The following is a 21033-nucleotide window of genomic DNA, read 5'->3' on the forward strand; positions in this document are numbered from 1 at the left end:
CCTGCCAGCTTCCTGACCCCTATCTTTTCCTGTAATCTGCTCCTTGTGCTTAACTGTAAAAGGACATTGTGATCCTAGAAAGCGAGCGAGCACAGGATTGCAATTGATTGGAAGAAAACAGGGCATTTTTTTTCTTTTTAAACAGAATCCATAACCTGTGCCAGAAGACCCACCAAGTCAGCCAGATTTGGCCAAATGAGCCTGAAAATCAGCAGAGACAGCAAAGCCTCTGCCAGTCCATCTATTCTGTTAGGCACTGTAAGGGGCTGTCACAACATTCATGTAAAACCAACCTCTGACTGACTTGTTCTCATTTCTCTGCCCAGGGCTTCTGCGAGCCAAGCGTGCCATGCGTGCGTGTGCATGCTGATGTTCGGGCTCTGGAGTTCAAGTGTCTCTGGACATGGAAGATATCTTTTGTGAAGATATCAGAGGAAAGAGAACAGGCTATTTCTGGGGGGAATGCCATGACTCCACCTCCCCATCTGGCTGACTCTTTAAAGCCTCATTTTAATAAAAGACTCTGGATGGCTCGGGTTTTTATCATTTCAGTGGAGTTTCAAGCTGTGATTGAACACTCCTGATACAACAAAGTGGGTGAATTTCAGTCCTCAGAGGGAAAAGAATAAACAGACTGAAAGCAGTAATTAAAATTTTCCATTTTCCTCCAACTCTTCTAAAGGAATTATTGCCATGCTGGAAACCTCTGAAGCTCAAATGTAGTCCTCTTATTTTGGACAAAGCCTGCCATGCACAAGTGCGGGGAGGCAGTTGGAATTAAGTTGGGGAAGAAAGGTGGCTCCGCTGGCTGAGAGAATGAACACAACGATGTGTCTCATGCTTTCAGTTGTACCTGTGCGGTTCCTGAATACAGGTTGGCGTAAGGAACTCCGTGTAGCCTCTGTAAGGAGGTTTCAATCCAGTCTTGAAAGAAAACTTCAAACAACTCGAGTATGCTAAGTGCATACCACAGAATCCCAGGAAAACAGCCACCCTTCTAACTGACCAGTGGTTCAAGCCCCAAACTTGCGTGTTACTGCGGACGCACTGTCTCACACTCCAGTGCAAGAGCCAGAAACATTGCTATGGCCTGAAGGTTATCCAAGTGAGAAGACAGGTGCTTAAAAGGATACAAATGTTTCATTTTGGGGAAAGAGGGCAAAGTTTCCAAAAACTTCAGCTGACAGAGCACCCTTGGGGCCACAGCCCTCTGTCCAGGCAGCATTTTTGCCAGCTCTCCCTTCAGTCTCTTGCAAGTACTCAGGCTCTTCTTCACCTCCTTCTCTGCCAGGCTGACCCAACCACCTGCATTTTGTGCCTGAGCCACTCGTATGGCACCCACACTGCACTTCCTTGCCCCTGTGCAGCCTAGTCATACCACAGCAAGCAAGTTGGGCCATGGCCCCAGGCAGTTAAGGCCGACCCAGGAGTATATGAAGTCCTTAGGCCAGTTAGCCCTACTCCATCCTGGCAAGCCTCCTGGGCGGGTCTTCCTTTCACCTGTTATTCAGCACTCACGGCAGGGGGGGATTTCTGGCTGGTCTGCAAACCTGCCTAACGTGCCTGGTGGCCCTTGCCTAGCCATACCTGCTGCCTAAATTACCATCCTGGGATCGTGTCCAGCTTCCCAGAGCACCCCCCACCATCTTCCCTGACATAGGACAGGGATTTTCTTTACTGTGGTGCACCCTCCCCTCTTAGAACAATGTCTGACTCTACTAGGCACTTGATTCAGATTTGTCACAAAAGAGAGAGAGAGAAATAAATAAATAAATTACCTTCCCTAGGACTCAGGTTAATTATGTTATTGATAGAGGGAAGTTAAATTTATTCTCAAGCAGACAGTGGAATTCCTTCTGATATCAAGACTATGATAAGGGAAGAATTTTTTAAAGAAGATTTATTTATTTTTATTGCGAAGTCAGATATACAGAGAGGAGAAGAGACAGAGAGGAAAATCTCCTGTCCAATGATTCACTCCCCAAGTGACCTCAACAGCAGGAGCTGCGCCAATACAAAGCCAGGAGCCAGGAGCTTCTTCCAGGTCTCCCACATGGGTGCAGGGTCCCAAGGCTTTGGGCCATCCTCAACTGCTTTCCTAGGCCACAGCAGGGAGCTGGAAGGGAAGTGGAGCTGCTGGGACTAGAACTGGCGCCCATATGGGATCCCAGCATGTGCAAGGCAGGACTTCAGCCATAGGTCACCCTGCCGGGCCCAAGGGAAGAATTTCTTAATTCATGATGCCATATGATTAAACATGAAATCCTTGATGGGAAGAACGTAAACTTCAGGATTTACTCACTAACGGGTCTTTTTTCTTTTCTTTTTAAAAAGATTCATTCATTTTTATTGGAGAGGTAGATTTACAGAGAAATAGACAGAAAGAGCTTCCATCTGCTGGTTCATTCCCCAAGTGGCCACAACTGCTGGAGCGGAGCCAATCCGAGCCAGGTGCCAGCAATTTCTTCTGAGTCTCCCATATGGCTGCAGGGTTCCAAGGCTTTGGGTCCTCCTCTACTGCTTTCCCAGGCCACAAGCAGAGAACTGAATGGGAAGTGGAGCAGCCAGGACACGAACCGGTGTCCATCTGAAATGCTGGCGCTTAGCAAGTCGAGCATTTAGCTGCTAGGCTATTGCGCCGTGCCCATGAACGGGACTTTAAATTAATTAAATTTCAGACTGGTGTTGCACAAAATCGCCCAAAACGCACTAATGCGCCCAACGAGCTTAACTGTATGTTTAACTTCCTTTCTTTTCGTGTTCTAAATAGGCAGGGAAACCTTGGAGATGCATTTGCTTAGCCGGTGACTATAGTTAAGCTGCTTATTCGCTCTGATTGCGATTTTCCTCTCAAGGGTGAGAGCCAGGGCGCGCTGCACGCCGATGCCTCACCTCCTACTTTGGCAGCCTAGGACTCCCCAGGAAAGTGAGTCCGAGTCGGGGCATCCGCCACGGCGCCGCCTGGAGCCCAAGCCAGCTTCCACGCGCCCCGCTCGTCTTTGCATTCTCTTCCACAAAATAGTCTGTGCGGGATCCTCTTCTCCGCAGGGATGCTTTCTGAGGCTGCTGACCAGTTGGAAAACGAACGTCTGAGGGTGGACTTTCCCCGAACTTCAGAGTCTGGGTTTCTTCAGAAAGGGGGCGGAGCCTCAGCGATTTGGGGCACAGGAGTTCCAAATTAGAGCTTGCTCAATCATCTCCCCACCGGGGCAACCTCCCGGAAGCGATCTGAAACTTCGGAGGAACCTGGTTCTACCTTGCGGGCTAACAGTCCGGGGCTTCGGGAGATCTCGCCTGGCAAGGAGTACGCCTTCCGGCTCTGGCGGTGCCGGTGGAGATTCTAAGGGAGGGGGGGGGAGCGAACGCAGTAGTCTACTTCTCATTCATTCAACAAATATTTACGGAGCGTCCTCTGGGTGCCAGGCACTGGCGGTGCCCGGGAGGCAAGAAACCACTCTTGCCAATTCCTTCTCCGCCCCTCGCGCCGCGGCGTGCAGAGTGGGAGCGCAGCCTTCAGGACACTGGCAGCGGTCCCAGCCTCCGAGAGTTTAACCTCAGTGGGAAAGGCGGGCCGAGAAGCAAGCCACAGAGAGGGGAGAGCCAGGGCTCAGTCGGCCTCGGGAAGCTGCTCCCGGGAAGCGCGCAAGGCGGAGCCGCAGCCAGTCCCAGCACTGAGGGAGGCCCGGCCGCTGCCGCCGCTCCGGGTTCTGAGGCGGCCTGGGCGGCCGGCTGAGGGCGCGGCCGGCGGGAGGGGCCGGGGCGGTGCCTGGAGGGGCGCGCACGGCGGCGCGGCCACCCGGTCCAGCAGGTGACCGCTGGCGCGGCCGTGGTCGGAGGGAAGCTTGGTGCCGGCGCTAGCTGCGCGGAGCCGAGACAGCCCAATAGTCTGAGGGAAGTTTGCCGGAACATGGCGGAAGAGCCCGGGGCGCCCTGCAGAGCGACGGGGCCACGGACGACGTCTGAGGAGCTGTAGCCGCCGCAGCAGCCACCGCTGTCGCCGCCGCCGCGGGGTGAGGTCGCCGCCATGGCCCGCTGGATCCCGACCAAGAGGCAGAAGTACGGGGTTGGTGAGTGCTCCTCCCCCCCCCCCCCGCCCGCCCCGACCCAGCCGCGGCGAAGTTCTCGGGGAGCGGCCCTGTTAGGGTTGCGCACAGTGGGGCGGCGGGCGCTCGGCCACCGGTGCGCGCCTGGTGCAGGGGCTCGGGGTGTCTCCAGACTGGCTGCCCTCGCGGGACAGTCTTGGGGCTCAGCTTCAGCTGCTGTGACTCGGGGAGCCCTCTCCAGGGAACGCCGTTGGAGTGTGTTTCGAAAACCGGAGTGACTAAAAGTGTAGTTGGGCTTCGGGACTGTTCTCCGCGGTTCCCGAGCCCCAGGCTCCGGTGCTGTGCAGATTAGGGGCGTACTCGGCTGAGGGAGCGCGCCTGTTGCACACTGGGGACCCCGAGTGTGTCGCGCGTCGCATCGCGCAGATGGTCTGCGGGTGGAAATCTTGCTCGCTGCGTCTGCTTTCTGGCTCCCCGCTTCCAGGGTTCTTTCTCTGAAGCCCTGAAATGAGGGGCTGCGGGTAGGAAACCTCCATCCCGCGTTCCTTCCAGGACCGGGGGCGTGCTTGAGGAAACAGTTATAAGTGGGGAGCTAACACGGTGCGGAGGTGATGGAGAGACAGGAAGTGAGTGAGGCGCGGAGGTGGCCGGCTGCTGGGGCTGTGGGTGCCGAGCCGGTCCCCCTAACGGAGCGTTTCTGGAGAAGGTGTAAGTCGGCCTTCCCAGAGCTGAGTGCTATCTGGGGTAAGATGAGGATACATGACCTGAAATTCGGTAGCAGGTCGCAACGGCGGGGCGGGTGCGCGGGTGACTGCGGCGGGGTTGTTCGTGCGGCTCCGGAGCCGACGCCAGAGATAGGCGGGATTGGGCCAGGTGAGGAGCCGTGGGCTTGATTAAGTCTTAGGGAAAGGTCTCTGCCCTTAGCGAGGGCTAAGGCCGTGGTCGGCTTCTGAGGGAGTCTCTAGAATAAACAGTTTTATCGCTTCCTCCCAGGCTCATTCATTTGGTCTACGTGCCATTTACTCTCGCCTCCCTTCCGCACCTCCTGGTTAGTGGGGCTGGGTCTCAACCACATTACTGAGTGCTTAAGTCAGTTTCAGGGACACTCAACACCTGTAAGTGCTGTTGCAACTTTTGTAGCCTGGAGCCACGTGTTTTTAACCCTGTTATTTGCGACATTTTTTCTTATACTGTATTCCATATTTAGTAATTGTATATGCTTCTGTCACAGAGGATTCTTTGTTTTCTGTCTCAGACTTTTTTTTAAAGCACATTGACAATTTTTACACAGCTCGTAATGGGTGGTTGATGTCTGCTCTGTCATTCCCAGGTCACCAGGTTGTGATCTGTTTAATGAGGCTTCAGACAGAGGTACTAGCTAGTGAGTAGTGGTGATGAAAGTGAAAAGTCCCAAAACAGATGAAACCCATTTATTCATTTTGGAGTATTACTGAGTACTCACCACTAAACGAAAGCATATTTAGTCATGCCTGCTCACTAATTGCTAACCACAAAACAGTAATCTGTTCTCATTTGAAGAGAATTAAAAGCTGTTTCCAAAGATACTATTACTTGGCGTAATTAATACAAGCATGCTCTAAGAACATGGCTTTTATTTGCATAGTCATTGGAGCAATTATGATATTTAAAAAAATTTTTTTTCCTGCTCTGTAGTCAGTTTACTGTGCTGCTTGTCATCAGTCAAGAAAATACTCATTGCATTTCTGGAGCTCAGGTATTAGCAGAATTGCCCCCAGGCTGTACCTTGGTAGCTCACTTCAGGAGACACATTAGAGTTGTTGGGCATGGGGTTTGATGTAGTTAGAACCTATGGCTGAAGCAGTGAAGGTCTGTTATCTGAAAATGCATTGTTGTTGAGCAGAGGTGCAAGGCAGCTTTCAGCAAACTCATAATCTGGTTCCTCCTGTCTTCCACACTGTCAGGGCTTCTTGCTTTTACCTTCCTGTGCTGACAACACACCCTCTGGCTCTTGTGCAATATGCCCTGGAGAGTCCCTCCTTGGGGACTTTGACCCGAGTTGTGTTTGTCTCCTGTCCAGGGTGCCTTCCAACCCTGTATTGGAGACTTAAGCTTTTACGTCAGGGTTCAAATCCTTTCCCACTGCTCCCTCCAATTTGCTATTTGCAAACACCCATAGTGGGTGCCTGAAACCCTGCAGGGTACTGAGGCCCATGGGAGTATATACTGTGCTTTTTCCTATTTATGCATACTCATGATAAAAGTTTATCAGAGCAAAGATAACACTGAAATAAATGTTATATGAATGTGGCCTCTGAAATAGTTTCCACTTCATATGGAACTTCAGAACATTGGCACTCAGGGTAAGTAAAACTGAGGAAAGTGAAGCCGTCATAAGGGAGATTACTGCCTAGGGATTCCAGGCCATAGCCTCTGGATTCCCTGAAACCAGCGACAAGGCATGAAGCAGTAAAATAAGGGATCTTGCAGGGAAGGTGAGTCAGGGGTGCAAAAATATGTGTGGGGAGGAAAGCTGTTGATTGTGTAACTTGTCCTTGATGTTGGGGTGTCCTAAAGTTAATTTCTCTGGTAATTTGATGTAGTTCTCTTACTAAACTTTAGAATTTCATCCCCTTCTTTGAGATTTATTTTGTTCAGTGAGAGCAAATAAGAACCCGTGCTCTGTATTGTTGAAGTAAAAATGAAATGCTCTTAACAGTTTTTTATTTTTGGAGGGAACAGGTGCCTCCTCACTTGCTGGCTCACTGTCCAGATGCCTGCAACAGCAGGGACTGGGCTGGACTGAAGCTGGGGCCAGGAACAGTCCATGTCTGCCATGAGGCACCAGTAACTCCACTACCAGAGATGTCATTGTTGCCTGCTGGTGTGTGCACATTAGCAGGGAGTTGGAGTAGGATCCAGAGCCAGATCTTGAACCATGTCCCTCTAATATGGGGCGTGAGTGTCTTAACCTCCAGTCTAAACCCCTATGTCCCCAAATGATAAGAAAACCAGGAACCTTGGACTAGACAGACTGGTCTGACTTTGGAAAATTGCCTTTGTTGGTTGGACATCTTTGGCATGGTGATCACTCTGTGTGACTAGGTCAGATTTGGCTCAGCTTGGAGGGGGAGGGGTAAGCAGAGAATAGCTGTTAGGATACATTGTGGTGACTCAGAGCCAAGGGTGATTAGGCCTGTTATCCCCCAGAGAGCCAGGCACTGGAGCTTTGGCTTCTGATTGGGGCCTGGTGAAGCTGGCAGGCTTGCCTCTCCTTTCCTCTGGGTGCCACCTTTGGCTGTTTCTGACCTAGCCCAGATTTTTCTGCCAGGACTGAAATTCAGTCAGTCTGGGTTTTTTTAGTTCTTAAACAGCAGTGTTGACTCAGTCTCTGGCACTAAGTGGACCTGAGTGGGCCACGTGTTACCAAGTGTTACCAGGTGAGAGGACTGATGGAGTGCCATCCTAAGGGAGGCCCAGTGCAAAGTGCTTAGGAACAAGCACTGGCCCCTGAAGCCTTGGAGAACTCTTTCCTTCCCTTCCCCTTCTTTTTCTTTCTTCTTCCTTATCTCCCCCCACCCCCATACTTATTTTTTTGTTGATCATGGAGGAGGATGTGAATGTGTATGACACTGTTGCTTAGATTTCAATCAAGTGTAAAAGGTGAATGTCTAGAAACTTCTGATTGTTGATGTACTTGTTTTTAAATCTGCTTCTATGCAAGCTATTAATTCAAGAGTAGCGCCAGAGATGCTGATGTATTTGCCAGGCAATTCATTACTGTACATTGAGATTAGTGTTCTATATTTTTATTATGTGAAAACAGTATTTATAGAAATTAACTTCATTATTAGCTCTGCAACTGGTTAGTGGTGCTAGGCCCATTTAAACCAAGAGACTTAACTTTGTTGGGTAGATCCTTGGGTGCTGATTTAGACTGAAAGCAGACTCTGCGGCTCTTTGTTAATGTGTTCGGGTGTGGTAGTTTTTCTTGGCCCCTAGCTTCATCACAGTGGGCACCATGTCCGGTGTGCTGTAGCAGGAGTGTTATGATGGGGAGCCTGGGAGAGCTGGTTCAATTTCCTTTTAAACAGAGGAGCATGGTGTCTGGAGAGGCAGTGACTTGCTTAACACAGGTGTTCCTACTTTCTTATTTTTAAAATTTAGTTTGTTTACTTATTTGAAAGGCAGAGGTACAGAGAGAGAGGGAGAGACAGAAAGAGAACTTCCATCTGCGAGTTCACTCTTCAAATGGCAGAAATGGCCGGAGCTGGACCAGTCTGAAGCCAGGAGTCTGGAGCTTCTTCAGGGTCTTCCACGTGAATACAGGGGCACAAAGGCTTGGGCTATCTTCTGCTTTGCCAGGCACAGTAGCAGGAAGCTGTACTGGAACAAGCCCCTACATGGGATGCACACCAAAACACCTGCCCTGACCCTCTTAGTTCTTGGCAGTCTGTTAATGCCACTGGACCTTTCCTCAAAGTAATGTGATTAATGCATAAAGTAAAATGCAGAGATTGAAAATGGAACCCATTGTGTTGAAATACAGTTGTCAAACAATCTTTAAAATGCTTTCATATTGAGCTACATAGACTTCTTTACTGGTGCATTCAATAGCAACATCTGGTGACTGATTTAATAATGGGCACGGTTTTGAATTTGTGGTGAGTGTATATGGTTTTTTGGGTTATGTGCATCATCATGATAAAAAAACAAAGCAATGGTATATGCACTACCAGTCCAACCATGGTCCAGTTGCCTATAGTCATAACTAAAGTAGATGGTGGCAGATTTCCTATTGGAGTTCATGGATCCTCTGAATTGAACAAAGTGAGGATATTTTCCTGACATCCTACATCCAGTTATAGAACTATCTGAGTGACAACCAGGTAACACTTATTGATGACCTCTGTACTGGTGACATTGCTGCCTATTTATTGAATTACGGTGACTTGAAGTTCCCGCCCTAATGTTTAAAACACTGAAGGTCAGAATAAGAGGAAAAGAGGTTGATAGCTATTAAGGATTTAGCTTGTAAGGGATTATTCCACACCTTTTCTGAACAAGTACTGTTGTGAACTTATTTGAGTACCTTCCAGGGGCGTGGGGGTATATTGGAGATAACTTTGGGCCATTTACATCATTGCTGTGAGAAGAATGTTGAGATACTTGGCTTTTTCCTGAGTATGTGGCAGTCATTTCAGAGGCTCTGAAGAGGTCAATAACAGCAGAGCTGAGAAACCAGCTGCCTTTTGTGAACCCAGACATAAATGAGATTCACAGATGGAGAAAACAGTACCGCTCATCTGAGTGTTTTTTGTTTGGAAAAATAGTTGCCTCAAAATGTGTATCTTTGCCAACATGTATTGGGTTTGTTATGTTTGTTTTTAAAACACACCTCATTGAACGTCAGTCTGCATTTCTGATATGGCAACTGGTGATAAGTATAGCTCACATACTCAGAGGCTCTTTGCAAGGCCTCAGTAACGGTTAAGCACTGAAAGGGGTGCTGAGACGAGAAAGTTTCAGTGGAGCTGCTGTCTATGTTACTGCATGAGCTCAGGTTGTGCCATGAATGCTGTTGTCACGCTAAAGGAAAGGGATTTATTGAAGATAAAGTTCTTAACCACAGTCACGGATAAGAACTCCTTCACCAAATGTCTTCCTGTTGTATTTCCCAAATTCCCAGTTGTTCATCTGTCACCTTAATCTTGGCCATGTCCACATGTCATTGTGTGTTTGTTTCCTGGCTAGTACCATTTGTATTATATTGTAGGTAGAATTTTCTTTAGCTTCTTTCATTTTCGCTTTTTTTTTAAACTTAAGCAATTATGGAGAAAGAAAGCCTCCCATTCCCACTGTCACTTGCCATGGAAAGAAGCGACTATAAAAATCAAGGCAGCAAAATATGAGACGAGAGATTTGGATTCTGGCTACCTACCATTGCCTGTCAAGGCTGGAGTCTGACTCTTCCTTGATTACAGATGGAGGAAGCTGGTGGCCAGCTAAGCCTTGCTCTTTGATGTATACTGCCATTTCTCCTTATTTGTGGTACAGGTTGGGTAGCCATAGCGGAAACATCTAAAATGTTCCAAAATCAAAAATAATTCTTAAAGATTTATCTCTTACTATTATTTGGAAAATATACACAGAGAAGTATAGAAGGACATTGTGACTCTAGAAGGTCAGCGAGCATAGGATTACAATTGACTGGATAACATTTGTATGAGAACAACTGAATGGATACCAAGTCCATCACTGCAGGATAGTGACAGAGGAGGAGGAAAGAGAGAGAGAGAGAGAGAGAGAGAGAGAGAGAGAGAGAGAGAGAGAGAGAGACACTCACTCTTCTATCTGCTTAGTTCACTTCCCAAATGGCTGCAATGACCCAGAGCTGGGCCAGTCCAAAGCCAGTGACTCTGAGCATCTGCTAGGTCTTCCACATGGCTGCAGGGGCCCAAGGACTTGGGCTGTCTTCTGCTTTCCTAGGCATTTTGGCAGGGAGCTGGATTGGAGGTGGAACAGCTGGTTTTCAAACCAGTGCATTTATGGGATGCCAGCCCTGCAGGCTGAGGATTAACTTACTTTGCTATGGCATTGGTTCCCCAAACCAAAAGGTTCTTGAGAGCCTAGATCAATCGCATTAAGTAGGAAACTCTACACCAGACCTCCTGTGAACAGTCACAGTTAGAGCCCAGGTGCACTGAAATAATTGTGTAAAACTATTTTCAGGCTATGTGTATAAAGTGTAGATGAAGCATAGATGAGTTTGGTGTTTAGACATGGGCCCCATCCCCCAAATGCCTTATGTACGTGGCCAAGTACTCCATGAACTTTGAAATCTGAAACACCCCTTGTCTTTGGGATAAGGGCTGCTTGGCCTGCTATTGGATTCTGTCAAGTTGTAGTAAATATTGAGTTGGTGCTGCCTGAAGAAAATTAAGTTCCTGTGAACCTATGGTGACAACCTTTGCATCAGGTGATCAGTACATAGCCTTATTTTATGTATTTCTGTTTAAAGACACTGTAAGATTGTATACATATATATTACAATACACACAACATAGATATTTATATCTAACACTGTAGTAATACATAGTTTATTCCTGACACTGAACTCATGGGAAGCAGCATTGTAACTCATACCTGAAAGTAGTTTATGTTGCCATGTGATTTCTTGGTCAGAGGTATCATAGCCTTTTTGTGCTTAGGATCACAAGACAGTACTGAAGCACTGCACTTGGGGGCAATTGTAAACAGCAAAATTAGGATCAAAAAGCGTATAAATGAGGACAATTTGGCAGCAGCTCCCCCATCCCCAAATGGCTGACTGCAGTATGAGAGCTAAACCATGGTGCAGTGTTACCTTGTTCAGTGTCAACTTGGAATGTGTGTGTCCTCCTGCACTGCTTTGCACATGTGTGCAAATGATAGCAAAGCTCAGAAATGTTAATCTGGAGTGTACAAATGCATTTTGGTGACAATTCATAAATACTCAGTGTACTAGTTATTAGGATCACATGAAGTTAGGTGAAAAGAATGAAAATGGAATCATTTCTTTTCCATGTATGTTTTGTGTTGACAGATTTGATGCCCTTGACTCTTTCCTGCTTGAAACACTTTGTTCTCTAGACTTCTGATGCTGCCTTTCTATGGTTTTCCTCCCTCGGTTCCAGCCTCCCTCTGTCTGCTGTCCCTGTGCTATCTCAGGTTGCTTGGTGTTGGCATGCCCCAGACTGGCTTTTGTGCCTTCTACCTCCCTGCCACGCAATTCCATCAGAGGCTGTGGGCTGTGGCTTAACATCTATTTCTTTCTGTTGCCTTCCAGGCTTCAGTCCCAGCCTAGCCTCTACCCTCTCTTCTCTGTGCTTGCTCAGTTGCGCACCAGGCTTTCTTTTTGGCACTGGGATATGCAATTCCTTCTATTCACCTTTTATTTATTCTATTTATTTTTCAATTGTTTTCAATTTAGTTGACAGGCAGAGAGAGAGAGAGGGGGGGAGACAGAGAAGGAGGGAGGGAGAGAGAGATGAAGAAACAGATGTTTCATCTCTTAGTTGACTTTCCAAATGCCCAGAATAGCTAGATGGAAGCCAAGAACTCAAATCTGTGTCTTCCATATAGATGGTAGGCACCATGTACTTAAGGCATCATCTAATGCCTACTAGATTATCAGTTAACAGAAAGTTGGTTCAAAAGTGGAAGATCCAGGACTTGAACCAAGGGCTGATGTGTACAAGCAGCATCCTAATCGCTGCTCCCAAAGACCACCTGACACATTCCCGTCCTAACAGTTCTCAAAGACTCGATTGTCTCTTAAGCCCTAGACCTGCCTGTTCTTCATTTCTGTCTTACCTTTTAGGGAGACAGGCCAAAGTTAGGAGTTGCCCCACGTTCAGTCTACCATTAACTTCTGTCTGTCCTAACACTCTACCATCACTTGTTACCCTTTGCTGTTTCTGTTGCAGTACAGGCCAGCACCATCTTCCCCATTGATACTGTTCTCACTTTCTACCTGGTCTCCTTGTTCTTACAGCTTTTTTTGGGTCATTTTCTAAACATCCAACTAAACTCTTTAAAGGCTTAAATCCTTCCACTGCAATTGGGATGATTTTGAAACTCTTGGCCATGGACTGCAAGGCCCTGCATGCTCAGGTCTGCTGTCCACCTGTTGATCTTCTCTCCCTCTCTGCATTCCAGCCCCTCTGGCTTTCTTTCTGTTTTTCAAACTCAAGCAGCACAGTTTGACTCAGGGCCCAGGCATGTACTCCTCCCTCTTATGGAATGAGCATCCCCATGTCTTTAAGTCACTGGTTCTCTGGTGTTAGATCTTTTCTCAAATAAACCTTAACTAGAAAGATCCTTTTCAGGGATCCTTGCCCTCATCTCTGGATACCCCACTCTTTCCTTTTAGTTGTTCATGTTGACCTTTGCCTGCTATACTGGAGTTGGAAGTTAAGAGGACTGGAACTCTGTCTTTTTTATCATGTTCCTTGACCCTGGGAAGAGCTCCTAGTTGAGAGTTGACACTTCAGAAATACATGCTAGGTGTTTGCCTTAGTGGGTAAGGCACCCATGTCCCTTTTCTGGATTTGATTCCAAATTCTGGCTGTTGAATCCAGCTTCCTTCTAATGCAGAGTCAGAATGGTAGTGATGCCTTGAAATCAAAGTGACTGGGTTCCTACCATCCACTGGGGAGACCTGAACTGGGGTCCTGGCTCCCAGCTTCTGCTTAGTGTTGCCCTGGCAGTTGCAGGATTTTGAGGAGGTAGAGCACTAGATAGAAGCGCTCCTTCTCTTGCTGTTTTTTTTGCCTCTCAAGTAAGATTTGAACGGTAAACAGACATGCTGAATAAATGGAGGGTGTGCTCATCATCTACTTAAACTCCTCTTCCCTATCCTAAGAGGGAGTTGCTCACACATTGGACAATCCTGCCCCATATGTGCTTGCTGTGAAATAAAATTATAACTTGTAAGAGCAGGTAGGTTTGATAAACTCTGTAAGCAAAGGATTGCATAAACAAAATGGAACGGGAGATTAAGTGTAAGTATTGATTATTAGGTAGGTAAAAAGGGATTTGCTTTTATCATATTTGTATAGGCTTCGTGGAAGAAGGTACATTTTAGGATTAGCTAGATGGATAGAATAAGTGTGCCCACAATGGTGAGTGGAATTTTCAAGACTCTGAGTCACTGGGTTGGTGCTGTGTGAAGCACATGAGTTGGAAAGGAAAGAAGGTACTGTCTAATGGCAGGTACAGGCCGTTAGATTTAGGTGTTTATTCCCACTGCCAAGGATGGAGTTGAGACATCTTGCAATAAACCATACAGGCTTATATACCCTAGACTAGTGAATTGAAGTTAACAGACGAAGTCACAAGCAATGGAAAGAAGGTAACTGATTTTGTGTACTGGTGCATGGCTTTGAAGTAAAGGTGGTAGTTATCCAGAACCCAGTTTGTGTGGTCATTGACATAATGTTGCTATCAGGTCGGCTAAAAATTTAATTTGTGCATAGTGGTTCAGATATCGATTTGAAACTTGACCCTGCACGGCTGGCACACACAAGATTCAACTCTGAGGTCACCCCAGGCAAGGTTTTTTGGGGGAACTCCCCAACTGGATAGCTGGAATCAGATTCTAGCCACAGGGAAAATCAGAGCTGTGGTCCAATCATGGAGGACATGTACTGGGATCAAGCTACTCGGTTGCAGTAGACAGTTGGCCAAATGCACACAGAGCACATGACAGCCAGCTCTCCTGGGCTAACAGAGGATATTGAGTGTCTTGGCAGAGGATGGAAAGCAGGAGTTTGGACAACTCCCCTGGCCAAGCTTTGCATGCAGGTGTCTGGATTGGTGAATGCATACTGAGTTGGACCTTGTCAGTCAGTAAACCTTGGGGAAGATTTTCTCAACCCTGGTGTGATGAAGCTGATGACGTCTCAGAATTATCAAAACCACTCAAGTAACACTCTCAGAACACTCCTCCCCCCACACTGGGGTCTCCAAAGCACCATCAAATAACTGCCCCCCATACTGGGTGCTGATGTAGTTTAACAGCAAGGAGCGGCCCCTCCCTTTACCTTCCAGCAGACAAAGGAGAAAACAAAAGAACTGAAACATTTGTCCCACCTTCCTTCCTCCATACCTCAGCCATTCCAGCCCTAATCAGAGGCCCACATGGATGTGCAGTCCGCTCAACTGTGTAAACAATGTTTAAAATAACTTGAAAAAATCCCAAAGAAAAGAAAAACAGCATAGTAGGAATGACAGTAAGGAATTAAAATCTCATGACAATGATTATTCCCTTAAAATTGTTTTCAGCTTCTGGATTATTTCTGTACATATTCAGTATAACAAAATTATAAATTCTGGGCTTATAAAATACTGTAGTACTTTCAAAAGAATGAAAAAACAATGATGCAATGGAAATCAGTTGTCAGGGACTTGACCTGTATGCTCTGAGTTTCCAGAACCTGACAAGATCATGTAGTTTGTTCTTTACTAAATATTTCAGTGCAGGAAAAAATAGCTTTATCCTTCATTGTATGGGTAAACTTGCCATGACCTGCTTCCTCTTCGTGGGCATTATAGGGTATAATGCATCCTTTGAGAAACCTTTGACATTGATTTTCATTTAGTCTATAGCGTACAGCAGGACTAGTGGGGGGGTTTACTGTTAAGCCTTTAAGAAGAGCTTTGGAGACATTAATTTGAGCCAGAGATGTGGATGAGTGAGGGAAGGCAGCGGATGAGCGTGTTGATTGTGTTTTTCCTGTGATGTCCAGGCCATGTCCTCTTGGAGCCTGGGCCGGTGTCAGCATTCACTCAAGCGATTGTCTGAGTTGCTGGCAGCCACTTTCCAGAAGGGACAATAGTGGGCCTTGTCTTTCTCTATGCCATCAAGCATCCCCTGTTGTTCAAATGGCCTCAAAATCATTACCCACTATTTTTTCGTTTGTGCTGTTCTCCCTCTCATTTCCACATGTCATGACCTCTGCGCACATCTAATGGCTACTGCATCCCCAACTCACCCTCCTTGGGAACCTGGATTTTCAGTCCTTGACCCTTGGAACAGGTTGGGGGAAGGAGATTGCAGTCAAGATGGGCTGATAGTAGCTCTTGTCTGACACAGCAAGGATGTGGCTCCTCATCTGTGTACCTGCAGCAGGGATAGCTGTACGTGGTTTGTACCTTGCATGAGCCTGGAACGGTTACTTTCACACTTCATTTGTTCTTGCCAGTGACCAGTTGTCAGATTCAGTTAGAAAAGTTTTTACAGTCAGGATGTGTCACTGACTGGCATCACTTCTTAATGAGTACTCTGATTTTATAGAAGGAAAAAAATATCCCCGGAGGGGCATGTACAGAAATCATGGAGCAAACTTCTGTTTCTACTTGCTGTCTTTTACCTGATCCCTTTTTGTTTATGCCCAAGGAAAGAGCATGTTTCTTTACTAGATCTCTTTAAAAGTTCTGAATAAGTTTGTACCCTTCCATCCTTAGGCAAAAAAAAAAAAAAAAAAAAAAAGACTGTCTCCTTGGATTTCTTGTACATAGAATTGGTATTACCATTGAGATTCAGCTCTGAAAACATCTTCCCTATTGTAAGAGTTCTGGGAAGGAAGTGTGTTTTGTGAGGCTTACGCCTGCAATGTGGAAGTTACCCTGTGGGTTCCATGGTTTGGCCCCTGACATTTCACGGGGGTGCAGGCCTGCGTGGGTCCTGGGGGGTCTTCAGTGTTGAAGCTATCTTGACCCACAACGCCAATATTACTCAGTCTTATCTCAGCCTGGTGCTATGGGCATGTTGTAAAATTAGTAAAATTAGTTGTGTACTGTGATCACCTCATCACATCAGAGGCACGCTTGAGAATGAGTTTGAATGTTTTCGCAAAATGTGGAGAGCTGAAGGAAGGGGTTCATATTGATACCAGGGGATTCTGATAGTGTTGCGGAAGTCAGAGAGCATTGTGTTTTCTCTAGACCTGAATATCAGGCACAAAAACTGTTGCCATAAAGTGCAAGATTAAGAAATGTTTGATTAAGGCTCTCCATTCTCCCTGGGGTTCAGCTTTTCCTGCTTAGTTTTCCCTGCTGGGAATAGTTAACATCACCCTGGTAGAGAAGATGCAACCACGTCTTGTGTGGAAACAGCCCCTTCCCTACCCTTGCCCGAGCAAACACGTCCTGGAGCAGGGGGTGGTGGCCATTGACCTGCCACCAGGGCCGTGCTTTCTATACCTTGAGTTTCCTTCAGAACAGAGAGAGTTGGCTGTGGCTGCGTGCAGTGGTAAGCAGAGAGCCCGGATAGCAAAGTGTGCTTGTTTTTATCTTACAGGAATTTAAGCTGCAGTTCCTGTGAACTTGATGTTTCTGCGTGTTTTCTCTATCAGAGGATATTAAAAGCATATTTACATATTGGTTGTCTTTGAGGAAGGGTTCTAAGACTTAAAATGCTTGGCATTTTAGAATAATTTGAAAGCTTAATTGCTGTAAATGGTAATAATACTAGTTGATAAGATCTGTTATTAAAATGTAAAATGATCAGAGCCCTTGATTTAGCACATTCATTTTTTTTAAAAAAATTATTTGTTTACTTGAAAGATAGTAAACAGGCAGTTCCTTCTCAAGTGGCCATAATAGCCAGAGCTAGGTCTGGTTGAAGCAAAGAACCTAAAATTCCGTCTGGGTCTTTCACGTTGGAGGCAGAGGCCCAAGCACTTGGGACGCTCTCTGCTGCTTTCCCAGGTGTGTTGCCAGGGGGTTGGATCGGAAGTGGAGCAGCCAGAACGACAATCATTGATCTCATATGGGATGCTGGTGTCCCAAGCAGTAGCTTCATCCTTTACCATTACTGTGCCATCTCAGTGATTTCTTTTCCATGAGTTTTGCCTACACATATAGTTTTGAAATCACAGCATTGTTTATAGTAAAAAGTTGCATGCTCGTGAGTCAATCAATTGGAGATGGGCTTCTTGAATAGTATACAGCCATGAAAAGAAATCGGGTTCAGTGACAAACAACCTGACAAAAATGACTCTGGCATGCAGTGGTTAAAGATTTTTTATTTGTTTTCAAAAAATAGTACTGAGTCAGTTGCTTATCTGTATGGGGGAGAAAGTGTACCCTTTTTGAAAACAGCAGGATCCCTACTTAATATTTTAGAAATTGACCCCAGATCTATAAAATGTAAAGCAAGGAATTCTCCTGGAAGAAAGCATATGAGCATTTTCTCATGAACTTGGAGTAGGCAAGAGATTTCTTTAGGAAATTTTAAAGATTTCTTTAGATTTCCTTTAGGTAATCTCAGGTTCTACTAACTTTAAAAGATAAAAAACTTATGACTAAAATTGATTTTAAAATTAAGAGCCTCTGTTATCCAAAAGTCACTGTTACAAGATTACTCAGAGTGGAGGAACGCATGCCTCATGCGCATGTCTCAGCAATGCCTATCACTGAGAATTAGAGTTACGAGTCAATAAGAAAAAAGCTGACAACCCTATGGGAAAATGTATAAAAGCTTAAAATATAAGCTTCACAAAAGATTTCCAGATTTCATGAAGCATGAGGAAGGGTGCTTATCTCCACTTGTCATTAGAGAGACGTCAACACAAACCCGGACTCTTAAAACCCCATCAGACACATTGAATTGAATAAAACAACAAAACGAAGAAGTAAAAACAAAAATACCAATTCTTTGAAGATGTGTGGCAGTGGGAAGTTTCATGCACTGGTTAAAGTGTGAATTGGTACAACCACTTTGGAAAACTGGGTAGTAGTTGCGAATACTGTTTACCATATGCCTGTGTAGCAGTTCCATCCTTATGGAAATGAAAATAGTTGTACAGGAATATCATGTTGGAGGCACTGGCCAACTGTTGGGGAAGCTTAGGAAAAGTCCATTGTCATCTCTGTGGTCCTCCCTTCTTGAAACTACTGTTACCAAGAAATGGTGCAGGGAAGAATTAGAAATAGATAAAAATTAGAAATAGATAAAATGAGCAGTGTATTCTGCCATTCGTGTATGTCTTTATCTCATTGCCTTTGGCACAGCCTTGAGTGACAAACTTGTATACTTTTGGAAAGTGAGGTTTGTTTTCTTATAGAAAATGTCATTCCATCTTTGTAACTATTCAGAAATCCTGAATCAGAAACCACTCATGTGCTGACAAACAGTTGAATGGATACATGCAGTGTAGTTTTCTCAACATAGTGGGTGAAACCAGGGGGCAGCGAGAATGAATGATTAACAGACACATGCAAAACCATTGCAAATCTCACAAACACAAGGCTGAGCAGGCAGACACAGAAGAGAACATACTGTATTATTTCATTTAAATGACAGTGCAGGCAAAGCTAATCCAGGTTTTTAGAAGTAAAGGTAATGGTTACTCTGATGTCTGCAGGGCAGGGCAGGGTAGTGGATATGTTGGAAAGGAGGCCCGAGGACATTTGCGTGATGGGTGATTGTCCTGTTTCTTCAGCTCATGTTGAATTTGTGAGCAGTTACTATATGATGTGTGAATGTGTTAAGCAATTTTAGGAAGAAAAGGAATGAGGCAGTTCACTATATACTGCTGTGGTTTCCCTGGAAGGTATAGTTGAGCAAAAAAGCAAGGTGTAGGGCTTGGCGCGTTAGCCTAGCAGCTAAATTCCTCGCCTTGCACGCAGCCAGATCCCATATGGGTGCCAGTTCTAATCTTGGCGGCCCTGCTTCCCATCCAGCTGCCTGCTTGTGGCCTGGGAAAGCAGTAGAGGATGACCTAAAGCCTTGGCACCCTGCACCTGCGTGGGAGACCTGGAAGAAGCTCCTGGCTTGTGATTTCAGATCAGCTCAATTCCGGCCATCGTGGCCACTTGGGGAGTGAATCATCGGACAGAAGATCTTCCTCTCTGTCTTTCCTCATCTCTGTATATCTGACTTTCCAATAAAAAGAAATAAATATTTTAAAAACAAATAAAAAAATAAAAAGCAAGGTGCAAAAATTGTAATAATACAGTATTCTTTCCATTCATGAGATTTTTGTTTAACAGTGCCTGCTATATGTCAGGCATGAATTCAGGCAAATAATGTAACAGGAAAAAGCATATATTTGTGTTTGCTTGTAATTTTTGGACAATTTCTGAAAGGATATGCAAGAAATTGCCCACTAATGATGAAAGTGAATGGGTGGTCAGGGGTCATAAGTAGAGCATTTTTATTGAACATTTTCCTACCAGTTTAAGTTTGAAAAAATCTGAAAGGATTACCAATCTAAACAAATAAGTAAATTGAACATAACAGTCTTGTTAAGGGTTTGGGACCCAGAGGAGACAGGTGTTACCACAGTGCTGTAGAGATGCACCAGTTGAAACACAGCACATTGATGGTGTGTCCCAGGTCTCACAGACTATCTTGGTTGTGTTTGGCAAGTAGATCTTCTGTGCTATGCTGACTCTTGCACATTCCAGCAAAAGCCTAACTTTAGTTGCTTGATGACCGTGTATAATTTAGTACACTTTGCCTTGTACCATGCAGTTAATTATTTATGACACACTCCATCTCTTTGTTTCTAATCAAAAGCCAAATCCAAGATTAATTTCCTTGCTTAATTCTGATCTCACCTCATTATCATCCTGAATTTTGAAACTTGGTAGAATCATACCTCATTAATTTTAATTTTAATTTGTTGGTCTTTTTAAGACTCTAAGTGGCTATCTTATGGTAGATAAACTATTAGTCTCAGGGTTTGACTTTGCTGTGTATGAAGGTAATAAAGTATGATGTAATGGTCATATTTTCATAGGCCATGGGTACAGAACACCTGGTCCTACATTTACTAAAGTCTATTAATAATAAAATAGCATTTGCATCTAAGTGAATTTCTGTAGTCCTACCAGAATCATCAGTACATGCCTTTAACCAAGTCTGAGTTCCTGAGGAAGATCAGGACACAGATGTTGATTTGGTCAGTGCCATATGTGAAGATGACATTAGAACCAGTAACAGCTTCTATTTCTGCAGACTGTGGAACCAGACAATGCTTGAAGTCAAAGTTGTGCAAGGAGTTGCAAGTGCAGTGAAGTTATTGGAAAGTGGCTTCTTGTGGCTGGGAATTTTTAAAGCCCTGCTCTATTACTTTCATTATTCTTTACCTTTGTGAAGTCATTTATAAGGTTCTAAGCCAAAAGAGAAGATACGAATAAGACTAGCACACTTCCTGGTACGGGGTGTGATCATTATCTCAGTTTGCTAGGCAGCAGCTGCCTGACAGTGTACAGTCCAGCAATCAGGTGGCTTTGTTTGTAAAGCTGATTCAATTACTAAGTGGTTAATATTGGGTGATTCTAAATCTGTTCTTATAGGTCCAGGCTAGATTTGAGTATATTTCTGACATTATAGACCATAGGCCAGAAATCTGATCTTGTAAAAATCTCCCTGGAAAATGTCTTAATTTTCAGGGTTCTCTGAGTGACAGGACTTTGCCTCTGTGGTCCTGTCTTTGTGGGATAGTAGTCACTCACT

General features: G+C 45.3%; 1 protein-coding gene across 1 annotated transcript in view; it reads left to right on the forward strand.

The window, feature by feature from the left end:
* The first annotated feature begins 3771 nt into the window (after nucleotides 1–3771).
* DOCK5 (dedicator of cytokinesis 5) overlaps nucleotides 3772–21033 on the forward strand; it is a 197263-nt gene continuing 180001 nt past the window's right edge. The window contains exon 1 of the mRNA XM_058670037.1: nucleotides 3772–4067. Within this exon, the coding sequence (XP_058526020.1) occupies nucleotides 4025–4067 (43 nt within the window). The 5' untranslated portion in view covers nucleotides 3772–4024. The remainder of the gene's footprint in view (nucleotides 4068–21033) is intronic.

The sequence above is a fragment of the Ochotona princeps genome, chromosome 11, assembly GCF_030435755.1.
Source record: "Ochotona princeps isolate mOchPri1 chromosome 11, mOchPri1.hap1, whole genome shotgun sequence".
NCBI lineage: Eukaryota > Metazoa > Chordata > Mammalia > Lagomorpha > Ochotonidae > Ochotona > Ochotona princeps.